General features: G+C 45.9%; 1 protein-coding gene across 2 annotated transcripts in view; it reads left to right on the top strand.

Moving 5' to 3' along the window:
• Nucleotides 1-11805, top strand: part of TMEM181 (transmembrane protein 181) — a 377932-nt gene extending 366127 nt beyond the window's left edge. For both annotated transcript variants that reach the window (XM_078649124.1, XM_078649125.1), the window contains exons 16-17: nucleotides 9481-9547; nucleotides 10754-11805. In XM_078649124.1, coding sequence (XP_078505250.1) covers nucleotides 9481-9547; nucleotides 10754-10832 — 146 coding nt within the window. In that variant the 3' untranslated portion in view covers nucleotides 10833-11805. The remainder of the gene's footprint in view (nucleotides 1-9480; nucleotides 9548-10753) is intronic.
• Nucleotides 11806-14063: the final 2258 nt, after the last annotated feature.

Genomic DNA, 14063 nt, shown 5'->3' on the forward strand with positions numbered 1-14063 from the left:
AAACAGTAGCAGAAAGAGATCTGGACGTAAAAAGAGTCCTTCTTTACTACATTGACAGAGCAAAACCCTGTCGCAAAACAAAACAGCTTTTTGTTTCCTTTTCACCACCACATAAAGGCAATCCCATATTAAAGTCTGGACTTGCAAGGCGGATTGTGAAATGTACACAAATTTGCTATAACAAAGCAAAACGTAGACTTTCTATTCTCCCTAAAGCCCATTCCACTCTCAAAATAGGGGCTTCCATGGCATGTTTAGGAAACATTCCCTTAGATGATATCTGCAAAGCAGCTACATGGTCTACACCGCACATATTCACAAAACACTATTGTGTAGATGTGCAAGCAAAACAACAAGCTAGTGTGGGCCAGGCCACCCAAACACTATTTCAAACTACTGCAACAGATACTAGTGGTCGCTGCTAAAGGGACAGGTCTGCTATGCAATCTATGCATAGTGTGTGATCTGCAGTTCATATGCCTCGAACGGAAAATGCTACTTACCAGTATGCATCTGGTTTTGGCATGTAGAGCTGCAGATTCACACATGCCCACCCACTTCCCCGCCTACCTTTATTTGTTCCAGTATTATCTTAATTAGATACAACATACATTGACATCTCTTTCTATTTCTCAGAAAACTGCATCATTTCCCTTCTTGGCAAAAAAACATCTGAAGATCGAGTTGATGCCCATGCGCACTATTGTCCACAGAAGGAGTCACCTATCTCGTGACTTCCAAAGACTTGTTCCAAGACCATAACAAACTGCAAACATCCTGGCCCAACACCAGATGGCGATCTACGGATAGTGTGTGAATCTGCAGCTCTACATGCGAAGAACAGATGTATACTGGTAAGTAGCATTTTTCTTTGTATAATTGGGCAGGGGTACGATATATGCGATGATGACATTTTAAATGTATGAGGCGTAACCTGTAGTTAGGAGATAAGCGTTCTAATTGGCCACAGCAGTAGCCCCATTGTTTGTAAGTAAGAGGTGTGTGAAGGCCGTTGCCCCAGGGTTCCCGTGCTGGTGTTCCCTTCGCAGGAGCTGAGCACTGCATGTGATTGTATAAAGATGTGATGAGTTTACGCGCAGTGCTGGCTGTGTAAATGTGTTCTAGGGCCTTTATTGTTTGTGGGCCAGGGCTGGAATGGTGTGAAATGCTGCACAACATGCTGCGCGAAGTTGATAGTAGAGGAGGGTGTCCAGGGGGGTGCTTCCGCCCTGAGTCTGGACCATGAAGTGATCGTTGGGGTAAAGATCTGCAGAATGTGTGGGTGCCAAGTTTGGCGGCGTGAGCGCAGGCCCCCCATCCATCAGTAGAGGCAGTGTGGATTTTTGGACACTGGGATGGAAGGGCCATATAGCTGCGCGCATCCCACTGTGCGCGCTAACCCCTGCCACGCCCACCTCAGGCATTGCGGATTGTCTATATCGAGTCCTGGACGTTTGTTTGGCAGAAAAGGGGCTGTCGAGAGTGGACCTGAAAGACTTTGTCGATCTCTACCGCGACATGTGGCTGACAGGGTATTGGGTGCGTCCAATAACGTAAAAAGTGTGCCTGGGCGCAGAGTGCATAGAGTTGTAAATCCTGTGCTCCCATTCCGCCCTGTGCCTGTGGTAAGGTCAATAACTCGTATTTAACTCGGAGCTGTTTCCCAGCCCAAAGTAGCTTTAACAGATTGGATCGTAAACGCATAATGAACATTTGTGTAAGTGGTATGGGTATGTTAACAAACAAATAGAGGAACTTAGGAAGGATCACCATTTTCGCTATGGCGAAAAGTCCTGCCAGGAACAGCTGGAGTTTTGTCCAGTTGTGAATTTTGTCTTCTAGCCAATTAATTGTGTTGCCATAGTTGGCTCTCCAGACCGCCTCCGTGTCCTTGCATAAGTAGATTCCCAAATATTTCACCGGGCCGTCTGCCCATTGGAGTGGATATTCCATGGGGAATGGGGTTGGGACCTCTTAAGGAGAGCAGCGTAGACTTGGCTCAATTTGAATGCCCGACATGCCGTCAAATCTCACAATTTCATGGATAAGCAGCGATAAATTTTGTACCGGGTGGGTAACGTACAGTGTGATATCTGCATAGAGGGACACGACCAATCTACGGGTGGAGAAACCTGTTCCCCGTTTTGCGTGGTGCTGGCCTATTTGCGCGGCCTGGGGTTCCATGGCTATGGCGAAGAGCGGGTGGGAAGGGGGACACGCCTGCCTCGTGCGTCTGCCAATCCGAAAGGGCTCAGAGATTTGCCATTAAGGCGTATACGTGCTGTCGGGTGGGCATAGAGGAGATTGATGGGCGATAGAAAGATACCGCCGAGTCCCATTCTTTCAAGCAATGGGAACAAGTATTTCCACTCAAGAGTGTCAAACGCTTTCTTAGGGCCTAGCAGCGCTGCCACAGCAGGGGTCTGAGAATTCAAGTGGTGCATAACTGAAAACATAGTTTGGAGATTATGCGCTGTAGATGAGCCGGGTATGAACCCTGACTGATGTGATCATCACCGGCAGCAAGAGTTGTAATCTGTTCGCCAAGTTTTTTGCAAAGATTTTATTATAGAGGTTGATAAGGCAGAGCGGCCAATATGAGTCACAGTGATGGGCTGGCTTGTCTGGTTTTAGGAGCGTAAAAATCACCGCCTCCCGCATTGTGGGGGGAGCAGCACCACCTCAAGTGCGTCTTGATATGTGTCTAGTAGCTTGGGAGCTTGGATATCTGAGTATTCCTTATAAAAGGCAGCCGTGAGCCCCTCTAGTCCTGGAGCTTTATCCGGGGAAAGTTCAGCGATAGCCTGTCGGACTTCTTCTAAGGTAATGGGAGAGTCCAGGAATTTTCTGTGGGTGTTCGATAGCCATACTAGCTCAACATCATTGAAATATGCCTGCAGGTGTGGGGAATGTGTGCCTCTGTGCTGTGGAATAGAGATGTGTGTAAAAGTTGACCATTATTTTTAACAGCTCTGGTGTGGAGGAATGACTGTTTCTATCCCGGTCGAGCAGTTCCGCAATGTATGATGCAGTGCACATTTTTTTGAGCAATCGGGCAAGGGTTTTGCTGTGGGGTCCCCCTCCCCGTACCTGCGTGCCCGTGTTTTCTTACCCAAGAATAGGGTCTCCCTCTCTGCCTCCTCCTGGTAGTCTGACATCTTCCTGCGAATGCGTGCTAAGACGTACGCGCTACCAGAGCTATGTAATTGGGCCTCCAGTGTTGAGATGTCTTTCTCCAGCGTTGCTATTGTATGGGGTATAGCTTTGAGAACCCTGCATTACTTGGCCAGGCATTCCCCACAAATCACCGCCTTGAAGGCGTCCTACAGTGTGGCAGGGGAGCTAACTGACAGTGTGTTATGATCAAAATATGTTTGGATTGCATCGCGTAATTCTTTCCTAAAGACTGCATCCTGCAGAGCCCCGGGGGCAAACGCCACGTAAAGTGTGTGGGAGAACATCGGGTGGGTGGAGTGTCAGCAGCACTGGGGCGTGGTCTGACAATGTATGAGGTAAATAAGTGGCCAGGAGACGCCAGGGGAGGAAGTCTCTGGTTTCTAACCAGTAATCCATGTGAGACCACACACCATGTTGCAGGGAAAAGCAGGTGCCGGCCCGGGTGCGCATCGCACCAGAAATCCATGAGGTGGTTATCCTCAATAATTGTGATTGGGGCCTTGGCGGCCTATGGGTGTGGGTATCTAGAGCTGCCCTCCCTGTCCAGAGAGTCTGCTAATGGGACATTAAAATCCCTACACCAGAGGGTCGTCCGCACATCTAGGCCTGAGATCATGTGCCAGATCCTAATGAAGTGGTCCGGGTCATCCCCATTAGGGTCATATACCTTGACCAGATTCATGTTATGATGATATAGTTTTCCTGTCAGTAGCAGGTATTGCCCTTCGCTGTCAGCAATCCAGTGATTTGTGGTCCACGCCAGGCCCCGTCTAATGAGAATGCACACGCCTTAGCGTAATTTGAGTATGTGGCAGATTATGTGGTGCCCCAACTTTTTGTTAATAGCGGAGGGTAGGCTTGACCCAATAAGTGGGTTTCCTGAAGGAGGCATATATCGATTTGGTGCCGGAGTAAGTAAGTGTGTACTAAGCGGACCTTTTTACTATTGTCGAGCCCCCGTACATTCCAGGTCAGGAGTTTAACAGTGGCTAAACTGCCCATCTCCTTCTCACCTTAACATATTGCAGCATGTTAGCAGGGCAATGCCCCATGGGTGTAGTGTCCTATGTCGCGATCCCGCGCACATGCAGTTCGATAACACAGATGCTAGTGTGTGTCGTGTCACCAACATCCCTAAAACAAGTTAAACAATTTCCCAACATTGGAACAAGGAAACACCCCACCCCCTCTCCACCCATCCCCCACCCACACCAACACCCCAATTAGGTTGAGAAAAAAACACCCTCTCCCATTTTGAGAACATTTGGGATTTATCCCTGGGGAAAGCGGAGACGCCGCGCGGTCTAACCTGCCAGTAAAGGCTGGGTGGCCGAGCAAAGTGTTGTGGGAGTAGAAGCCATGTGTTTTAGACCTTACATGCTTGTGACTCTGCATTTGTCCTCCAGAGTACTACTAGGGCACAATCTTACCCTTGAGGAGTATAGAATACAGAAACCAGGATTTCTGAAAGCATGACGTGCGTATGGCAAATGTCAGCTATCCAGCAGTGGGAAAGTTTTGCCACCAATATGCGATGCGCGCATACATTAGTGGGTTAATCATTATCACTCAGTTGAGCATGGGAGGCCGTTCTTTGTGTGCTCTTGAGATGTGTTTGGTTTTTGGCGAATTTGAGGGCCTGCTTGGGATCTGTAAAATATTGAGGTTAGTCATCCTGTAGCACTCTTAATTTAGCAAGGTATAACATTGCGTATTTCAGGTTGGCCTGCTGTAAGAGTTTCTTCGCTGGCTGGAAGTCCTTCCTCGCTAACTGTACTGCCACCGTGAAATCTGGAAAGAAGGATAAATGATCTCCCTTGTATTGGATCTGCCCTTTCTCTCTTGCGACACGGAGGATGGCGTCACGATCTTTGTAGTTTAGCAACCGTGCGATGATCGGGTGTGGTGGCGAACCTGGAAGCAGGCGGGGTCCCAGTGTTCTGTGGGCCTCTCCACTATGAAGACTGGGGACATTCGGGGGTGAACAAGTTACGGAGCATCACCTCTATGAAGTCTTCCATCTTCGGTACGGCCATGGACTCTGGCAGGCCCGTGATTCAGAGGTTGTTTCTCCTCGATCAGGCTTAAAGGTCTTCATTCTTCTGCTTGAGCAGATCCAGGACCTTGTCCATACGCAGAAGACGCTTGGATGTGGTGGCCTGGTTATCAGGCGCGTTTCCAGCTGCTCCAGTTGGAAGTCATGACCATCAACACTCTGTTTGACATTGTCCAGGCTATGCAGTGAGGAGGTCGGGTTTGGTGTCAATGTTTTTGAGACTTAACTTGACGTCCAGCAGGATTGTTTTAATGTCCAGATCCTTATCTTCCAGCGTTTCCATGGAATCTGTCACAATGTCCCTGTCTGCCTCAGAGTCCAGTTGTCTGGCGCAGTGATTTTTCTCGAAGGGGAGCTTTGATTGTCGTCCCTCCGTTTTCCCCATGGTCGCCCACAGATGAGGGCCGCAAGTAGGTGCTAAGAACAGTGATCAGCACACGCCCGTCCGGGCAGCTGGAGGTTTTTTGAAGCGCCTGGTTTTCACGTGGCTGTCTCGCCGGAGGGTTGTGGGATTTTATTCTTCTGTTTCCTGTCCTCGAGGCACACAATGATCAGCACACGCCCGTCTGGGCAGCTGGAGGTTCTCCGCAGCGCCTGCTTTTCGTGGGCTGTCTCGCCGGAGTGTTGTGGGATGTTATTCTTCTGTTTCCTGGCCTCGAGGCGCACAGGGGGGGAAATGTGATGTTACCTGGCCGGAGGTGTCTGTTGGAGGATCTTGGTTGCGCCCTGTCAGTGTCTGTGATAGGATGTGCCCCGGGTGCCCAAGTGGTAGTTCTTTCTTCTTGAACCCCTCGATACATGCACTATGTCACTCACTGACCTAGTCAGTTCTTTGTCTGCTTATCAGGAGCGTAGGAGGGAGGTAGAGATTACCCGCGCAGTTCCGTGCATCAGGGTAGATCACGCCCGGTTAGGCCACGTTGTTTTAAATGTTCGTTGGGTTGCGGCAGCGCCACGCCAAACCCTGGTGTCCGCACTGCCCTGCGTTAGGATGGGGATGATCGCGGGTCTGCAGCGGACCCTGGGGCCCACCCTCGCAATCCCAACCACAGTACTATGTGTGTTCATGTGGGTCCTACCTCCTTGGGCACCAGATTCAGTCCCCTCGCCACTAGGGCCAGCTGCGCACCGCAGGAAGGCTCACCCCGGCAGACAAGCCATACTCTGTTCTCGCAGCGTGCAATGTAGGCTGGTGCCGTCTCCCAAGCAGCCGGGCGTCTCTTGTGACGCCGCGGTGTGGGATAGCGTCACCACAACAGGATCTCGTCTCAGTCTCTGGCCCAGTTGTCAGTATGAGGCCGCTGCGAGACGTCCCATCTCTGGTGCCCATGCAGGCCTCTCCCACCTCAATTGTCAGATCTGGGCCGCTCGGGCGTCCTCTCAGATGGTGTACCTGTTGGTCGGGAGGGGGAGGGCCGGCGCAATAGCAGTATGTGCGTGCACCCTCGGCCTCCCTCCGTCGCAGCACGGCCCTTCTCGTGGAGCGGCAGCCCGCGGGGTCCGGGAGCTCCGGGCTGGTACGTTTCACCAGGCCGCGGCAGCCATCTGCAGTTTCAGCGCTGCTCCCGTGTCGCACACCATTTTTTCTCCTCAATTTAGGATCACCCTGGGAGCCTCTGCATGATAAGCTCGATATTGCAGCTGGATGGCTTCTAGAAATTATGTTTTTTTTAAAGAATTATTTGCCCGTCCGGCAGAGCTCGCACACTATGCGGCCATCTTGCAACGCGACGAAACCACGCACTCCTGGCTGCTCTCATATTTGGGGTTATTATCCCATCTGTAGCCATCTCCTCCAATAAATTCACCAGGTGTGATAGCAATTGGTCAAGATATGCTTTGTGAAAAGCTACCGTTAGCCCGTCGGACCCCGGGGCCTTGTTATTGGCCATTGTTTTCAGCGCTGCAGTAATTTCTGTAGGGCGCAGTGGTGCCATCAAGTGTTCCCTATGATGAATCAGATGAAGAATACCGAACACATATAGCCCTGAAATGGTTGACAAATTTGCAGAGTCCAATGGGCGCGAGCTGTATAGTTCTATGTAATAGGATCCGAATCTGTCCGCTATTTGCACCGCTCTGTGCAATGTCGTGCCTCAGTCATCTTGTAGCTCCAGCACTTCATTAGACCCACCGCCTGTCTGGTCAGGGAGGCCAGTGTTGCGTCTGGCTTCTCCCCCTCCCCGTACACTTTATCTGACACATATTGCCCTAGAAGTAACACCTCAGCTTGGGCTTCATCATTATACTCGTTTATCCTATCCCTGATCTGTATTAGCACTTCAGGTGAGGAGTCCGCGGTCGCTTGGCGTTCCAGTTCCGTCAATTCTGTCTCAAGTCTGTGTAGACGTCCCCTGATGGAGCGAAGGACTCCAGCATGTTTTGAGATGACCACACCTCTAATAAACACTTTAAATGTTTCCCATGTAGTGGCCATTTTGGGGACACTTCCCAAATTGCTCACAAAGAATTGATCAATCTCCTGAGAAACTTATGCTCGGAAGACCTCATCCAGCAGGGAATATTGGGGAAAGCGCCACGTTTGAACCCTGGGCTTCATATTCTCTATTTTCAACTGCAATTTACCAGGGAAATGGTCTGAGTAGGTACGTAGAAGGTGTATACAATATGTTACAAAAGGTATTAATGGGTGGTAGACCAACCAGTAATCTATGCATGTGTGTTTATCGTGCACCGACAAGTAGTGTGTATACTCTCTACACGTCGATGCCAGGTGCCTCCACACGTCAACCAAATCTTCAACCTCCGTTATCGTCGCAATGATTTTAGCGGCAGCCGAACAAGAATACAAACTATCAAAGTTCCTGAACTACGAGGTGCGACTCTCCCCAACTGATTGCATTAGACATCTGGGGTGAACAATCTCTGGACCGATATGCCTTACTTTTATAGTAACCTGGCCCTAATGGTGGCACATAGGGATTTACTGGAATACTGGGGGAGGTGCAGACTCTGCCTACCATGCGAGAGTGGGAAGGAGGCCTGGATTGGTGCATGGGGTGTAGAAATTGATGTACCAAGTAGGAGGCTGCCCATGTGAATTCAAGAACTTTGGGGTCCCTGGATGGAGGCAAGAGTAAACAGTGTATGACGAGAGAGTGAAGGTCCAGTGCTGCTGGGGTGTGGGCCAGGCCCTGTCACACAATGAAGTGTTGGGCTTTTGAGTTAAATGTTCTGTCTGCTGGGATGTGATGTGAACCAGTCCGAATTTCCAAAAGCCAAAGCAGTTCCTTCATAAATTCCGAATGATTTCTGCTGTATGATCGCGCTCATGTCCTCGAAAGTTGGGGGGGGGGGGGGGGGGGAGCGATATGTTATTTTGTGTTTTAAAAATAAAAAAACGTTGTAAAACTCAGTTCTTCGACGGAAGCCCATTTCTCGACCAGACAGGCATGCAATGTGAATGGCATGATTAGGTCCGTTCTAATATTTCAAATAGCTAGATCCTGGGGTGATAGTTCTCATTTTCCTTGTTCCTTTCCTTACGGTGATATGGGTGGGTAGTCCCTAATTTCAGTTCCAATCGAGAACAGAAGGAATACAGGTATGTAACCCTTCCTTTTCTAACAGTAGACTTTTAGTAGGCAGAAGCACTGAATAGAGTAGCGAGACCATCCTCTCAGAAAGTTGGAGAAAACACATAAGAATAAAAGCCTGCTATGCTTACTGGTTCCTCAGCGACGTCTGTGCTACTTGGATGTCAGTTCTAGCATCTGATTCAAGACATTATTACCATAGGAAAGAGTGAATTGGCTTCTAGGTGGTCGTTTTGCACACATCTGCAATCAGGATGTTTCTCAGCAGAGCAGTAGCAAAGGCCTTGCCCATATGTAGAGTGTGCCCTGGGTTCACCGGACAAAGACTTGTTGGCATTCAGGTAACAAAGTAGAATACAGAAAACTATCCCCCCCAAGATAGACTTTTGTAGGTGCTACTCCTGTTCCAACCGTGCCATAACACAAAAAAGATGCTTTGTTTTTGTGAAGTCCTTAGTGGTATCTAGGCAACCTTATACCACCCTTTTAATGTCTAGATAACAAAGAGCTCTTTCTGGAGGGAGGATGAATTATTGAATATCAAAGTCTAGCCCTACCTTTTAGGTGAAACTAGGGTGTGTCCTTTATGCTCTACTCTTGTGAACATCGTTATAAGGTTCATGACAACGTAAGGCTTGGATTTCACCAACTCCTTTTTCATTTGCTGGGCTGGATGTCTTTTGTTTCTAGAATCGCAGTTGAAAGACAATCCTGCTTTTTCCATGCTGAATGACTCGGACGATGATGTGATTTATGGGTAAGTGAAATTGCTCATCATTCGGGGTTTCAAAATTGTCATACTGTACGAGATATCCCAAATGAGGTTTGCCTTAATTTCTAGAAAGGCAAACCTTATTTCTCGAACATTGGACCTTTTGCTAGTTTACCAGCACAATAAACCACATTAACATTACACATTAGCAAAATTGTTTGACGCTTGCAAAATTTTCCATTGTTTGCTCATACCATACTAGTTTGAGTAAAAAAATTGCTTGCAGAAGACACTTCCATCTATAACCTCCTGCTGGTAGTACTGACAAGTAAAGGTTTCTCTTTTTCACGAAAAATTGATTTTGCCCTTTACAATTAAAATACCCCAGAAAATACATTTGTGTTTGCTTAGTAGCACATCCACCTCCTTTGGAACTGCCCAAACTTCATCCGGTGGGTGAGTGGAATGTGCTGAGTAGTCCACTCCCCAAAAGGCTGCCAAAAATCAGCATTGCAACTGCACCGCATTTATGAGTGAGTCCCAGACAGAGCTGTAAACTGTATATTTCTTCAGGGGGTTTTACCTAGCTAATTTAGTTTTCTTGTATTCACTGGGTAATTTAGACCAAAATGGATTCAGCTACACCTTGTGATGAGTTGTTTCCATGATTTTCTCGGTGCCAGGGGATATCATGTGCCTCACGAGACAGTCAGCCCTTCCAAGAACAAATCTCTGTCCGCAGCCAAAATAAATTATTTGTGGATGATCTACAGCGCCTTTAATGCCGGGATCCACAAGCATAAGTCTTCAAAGTGTGGAAACCTTTACATCCAAGATACTACGTGACCGCGAAAGTATTGGATTTATTTCTTCTCTAGTGTTAGAAACGCAGGAACGTTTCCCTGTCTCCAGGGCATGCTCCTCCTGTTATTTCAAAGAAAGATGTGTTGGAGTTGCATTTAAAAGGTGCATTACTATACCTGCGGAAACAGTTGTGTTTTTTTGCATGCCCGTACTTCCAAAACGTAAAAAAAAGCATCTTGTATGGTCCATGTCGAAAGTGGTACAGAAATCTGCTCCTCTCAGCACATTCCTTCTGTCCTGCCTAAATCCTCGTCAACTCCTGCCAGGGCTTACTATAGGTTGAGGATGCACACTTAGGGCGTCTGCTTTGTTATGGTGTTGCACTCTGACGATATCAAAATGATTACTATGAATTACTAGACTTTGTAAACTCTGTTTTCTTTACAGGAGCGACTATGAGGAAATGCCACTCCAGAATGGCCAAGCCATCAGGGCCAAGTACAAAGAAGAGTCTGATAGTGACTGAACTTCAGAGGCGAGATGGGATCTACCAGAGGACAAGCGATTGTGAGGCTTTCCTTTCGGGACCACTTCCACGCTTTGTGCAGATGTCTGCTAGCGCTGGGAATACTTTTGATAAAAGAAGGATTTTTACTTGTATTTGTTTACTGAATTATCAAAAAACTGAAGGAAACCCTTCTTAGCAGGACGTATTAGAAAGATATAATGCTAAGAAAATATATTTAATTTTGACTCCGCATCTGTCGGGAGCATACACTGCGGCATCGGACAGGATTCCAGTGGTAGCCTCCGGCTGATTACTGTAGTCTTTGGACTGGTTCAAAATGTATGTGTCTTTTCCGAGAATTACATGCAGCATATTCTTGTAGGTTGGTTTCGGCAGTGACACTTTTTGTAAAATTTGCATGTTCTTTTGTTCAAATGCTCTCACAAACAAAGTATCGCTACTCGTTTCACTTGGAAAATTAAGGTGGAAAGGACTTTTAATAATGAACATTTTAGATTGATATTTGTGTTAAAAATATTCTTCCTCCAGACATTCTGTTTCAGTTATTGAACACAGATTTGGGAATTACTTGATGAAATTGCACTGTTTTTTAGCAAATTATTATCGCAGACTGTAAATAGGATAGTGCAAGTGCACATTATACAATTACTGGGCTTCTCTGTTAGAAGGAAAGAAAGGTACAAAAATGTAAGGTTGAAACCGGAGAGGTACTGTTGCAGGCATCGAATGGGGTGAGCCCTGTAATGTACTTGGGGTGTGCATTTTAGCATTGGAAATCTCGATTTTCCAGCTGAAATTAAGAAAGGAGAAGAATACATAGGAAATTGAAAACATAGCCAAATGTTTAGTCAAGCATAGATGCAAAGCACTATGTTTCTCTTTAGTTTGAAGGGAATAAGAAATGAGGGTCACACTGATGACATATGATTATATAAAAACAAGGATAAATAAATAAAACCAGTCTTTGTGACGCAAGTTGTAAATAGAAATCATCTTTTCTATGCGCCCATCTTCATCATATGATTGCATTTTATAAGTAATTTATTAACGGGATACATCGCTCTGGCCTTAGTTGGAGGAATTGGAGTACAGTAGTGCAGGTTGCAGCTAGGAGTGTACAGCGGCTGTGTAGTTTTCTAGAGTAAGGTGTCGTGGAACAGACTAATGTGAATTGGAAGCAAAGAAGTGGGTGTGAAGACATTACTGTGGTGAAGAACTGGAAACATGGATTGATTGAAGGATGCGTCCAAATGAACCGTCAATGCCACTCCAACTTCCTTGTGTTGTTTACAAGCTATTATCTATATACACATATTTCCTCAGAAAGTGGACATCTGTACAGTTCTCTGTTGCTGATAATTTTTTGTTGTTGCATTTGCCTTTGTTAATTAAATAGTGCATTTACTTTTTGTGTGTATGTATATATACATATATATATATATACACACATCTGTTGCTGCTTCCAAAGTGTGCCATGTGCGCAGAAATCTTTGATCAGATGTATTGTGCTTCTGTCTGTTGAAATGTTAGTTAGCTGTTGTGATTAGGAAAGGTAAACTTGCATTACACGACATTCTATGAATAGCCGTTCAGCTGCGCTGTACTATTGTTCGATAGATTGCAGCTGCAGTCCCTTAACAGTGGATTACTTATCCTTCCCGACTAGAACATTTCTGCTTGACGGGACATGGTGGTACAAGAAGTTTCGATATGTTTTTATTAAAACGACATTGTGAATCGCAGAATAATATGGAAACATAGGAAATTTAGAATATTAGTATTTTTTTTGTTATGCCAAAGAATTGCAAATAACGCATGTACTCCATACTTCGACTTCCACTGTAGTCCTTGCAAGGGTTATTTAAATGTCTGATCCTCAAACGTTCCAGCCTGTGTAAAAGTAGATGCGGTTTCTTCCTGCAAGTTGGTATTCATTGTTTGTTTAATGGTTAAGCCTCTTTTAATACTGTTCGTTCACAGATTGTGGGACTTTATATTTCCTTTCTTTCTTGTCATGTAAAATTCTGTTAAGTGAGGTAAGACGTTATCAGTGAGACGTTGATGGCAGAACTAGTTTCAGCTGCAAGAAATGTGTAAAATCCTAAGAGCTTTCATAAATATATGGCACATTGTCTATAAGGGTGCAGCAGTCACTCATGGGAACATAATGCTCTTTGGAAAAAACCATTGTGTGTATCAGCGTGAGTGTCGATGAAAATAAATGTGCCCCAAGAAACATTATTGGACCCAATACACTAATATACGTGCATGCCAACATTTAACACTACGCTGCTAAAGCAATTGTGACGTTTTTACTATAGTGGATCCTAAATAACCAGAGAAATCACTTTCCATAGGAAAACAACTTGGCCATACTCAAAATGATTATTTGAATGAGATTTGTATCTCACTGCCTGAATTTAACCTCTTTCCCTTCTGCTTCTAATTATTAAATATGTTTTCCTAACGTCCATACCTGCAAATCTAGCATGGTTTAAATCGTACATTCAGATCTGCTAAGAGTAATGCTATGTATTCCTATTGTTGAGAGAGAGCAAAGATGAATCTTGATCCACTCAAGGCTCAGCCTCTTACAAATCATGGCCCCTCACCACACTCAACAAAGGTGATAGATAATTATTATACTGAGCTTTTAAATGTAGCTTCAGGTGCTAGGCACTCGTCATATTTGAATGATTTTATGTAAATCGGTTTTAAAACAAGTTATACAGACCTGCAAGTGATCAAGACTGAAGCAAATGTGAGAGTTAAAGTAAAACTCAAACCTGTTTGCAGCTTTGTCGGGCCACCCTAAGAAACTCTAGGTAGTTCCATATCTTTAGGTTTAGCGCTGCTCCTTTCTGTCGATCACAATGACAACACCTGCAAAGCTCTAACGTGCCCCTTCAGTTGTCTGTTTTTGCTGAAGATTTTTCCCCAGCAGCAGATAAGCTCGTTTTATGTCAATGCAGGGTTAGAAATGTGACGTAGTTTGCAGCTTAGTCTCTAAACATACATTGTATATGCTGCAGCTGCTTCACTTTTAAAAAAAAAAAAAAGAAAAGTTGTCATTTTATTTAGTGAACTCCACAGTGCATCGAACAATTGTAGCCTTTCAAAGATGGTCGGTGTCCTCGTGGGTGTGTCTTTAGTTCCGTAGGCCCTGAGTTGATTGTAAGCCTGCTTTGTCTAATGAAATTATTTTTCGTGACTGAACCAGTAGGCAGA

Source organism: Lissotriton helveticus, chromosome 6, assembly GCF_964261635.1.
Source record: "Lissotriton helveticus chromosome 6, aLisHel1.1, whole genome shotgun sequence".
NCBI lineage: Eukaryota > Metazoa > Chordata > Amphibia > Caudata > Salamandridae > Lissotriton > Lissotriton helveticus.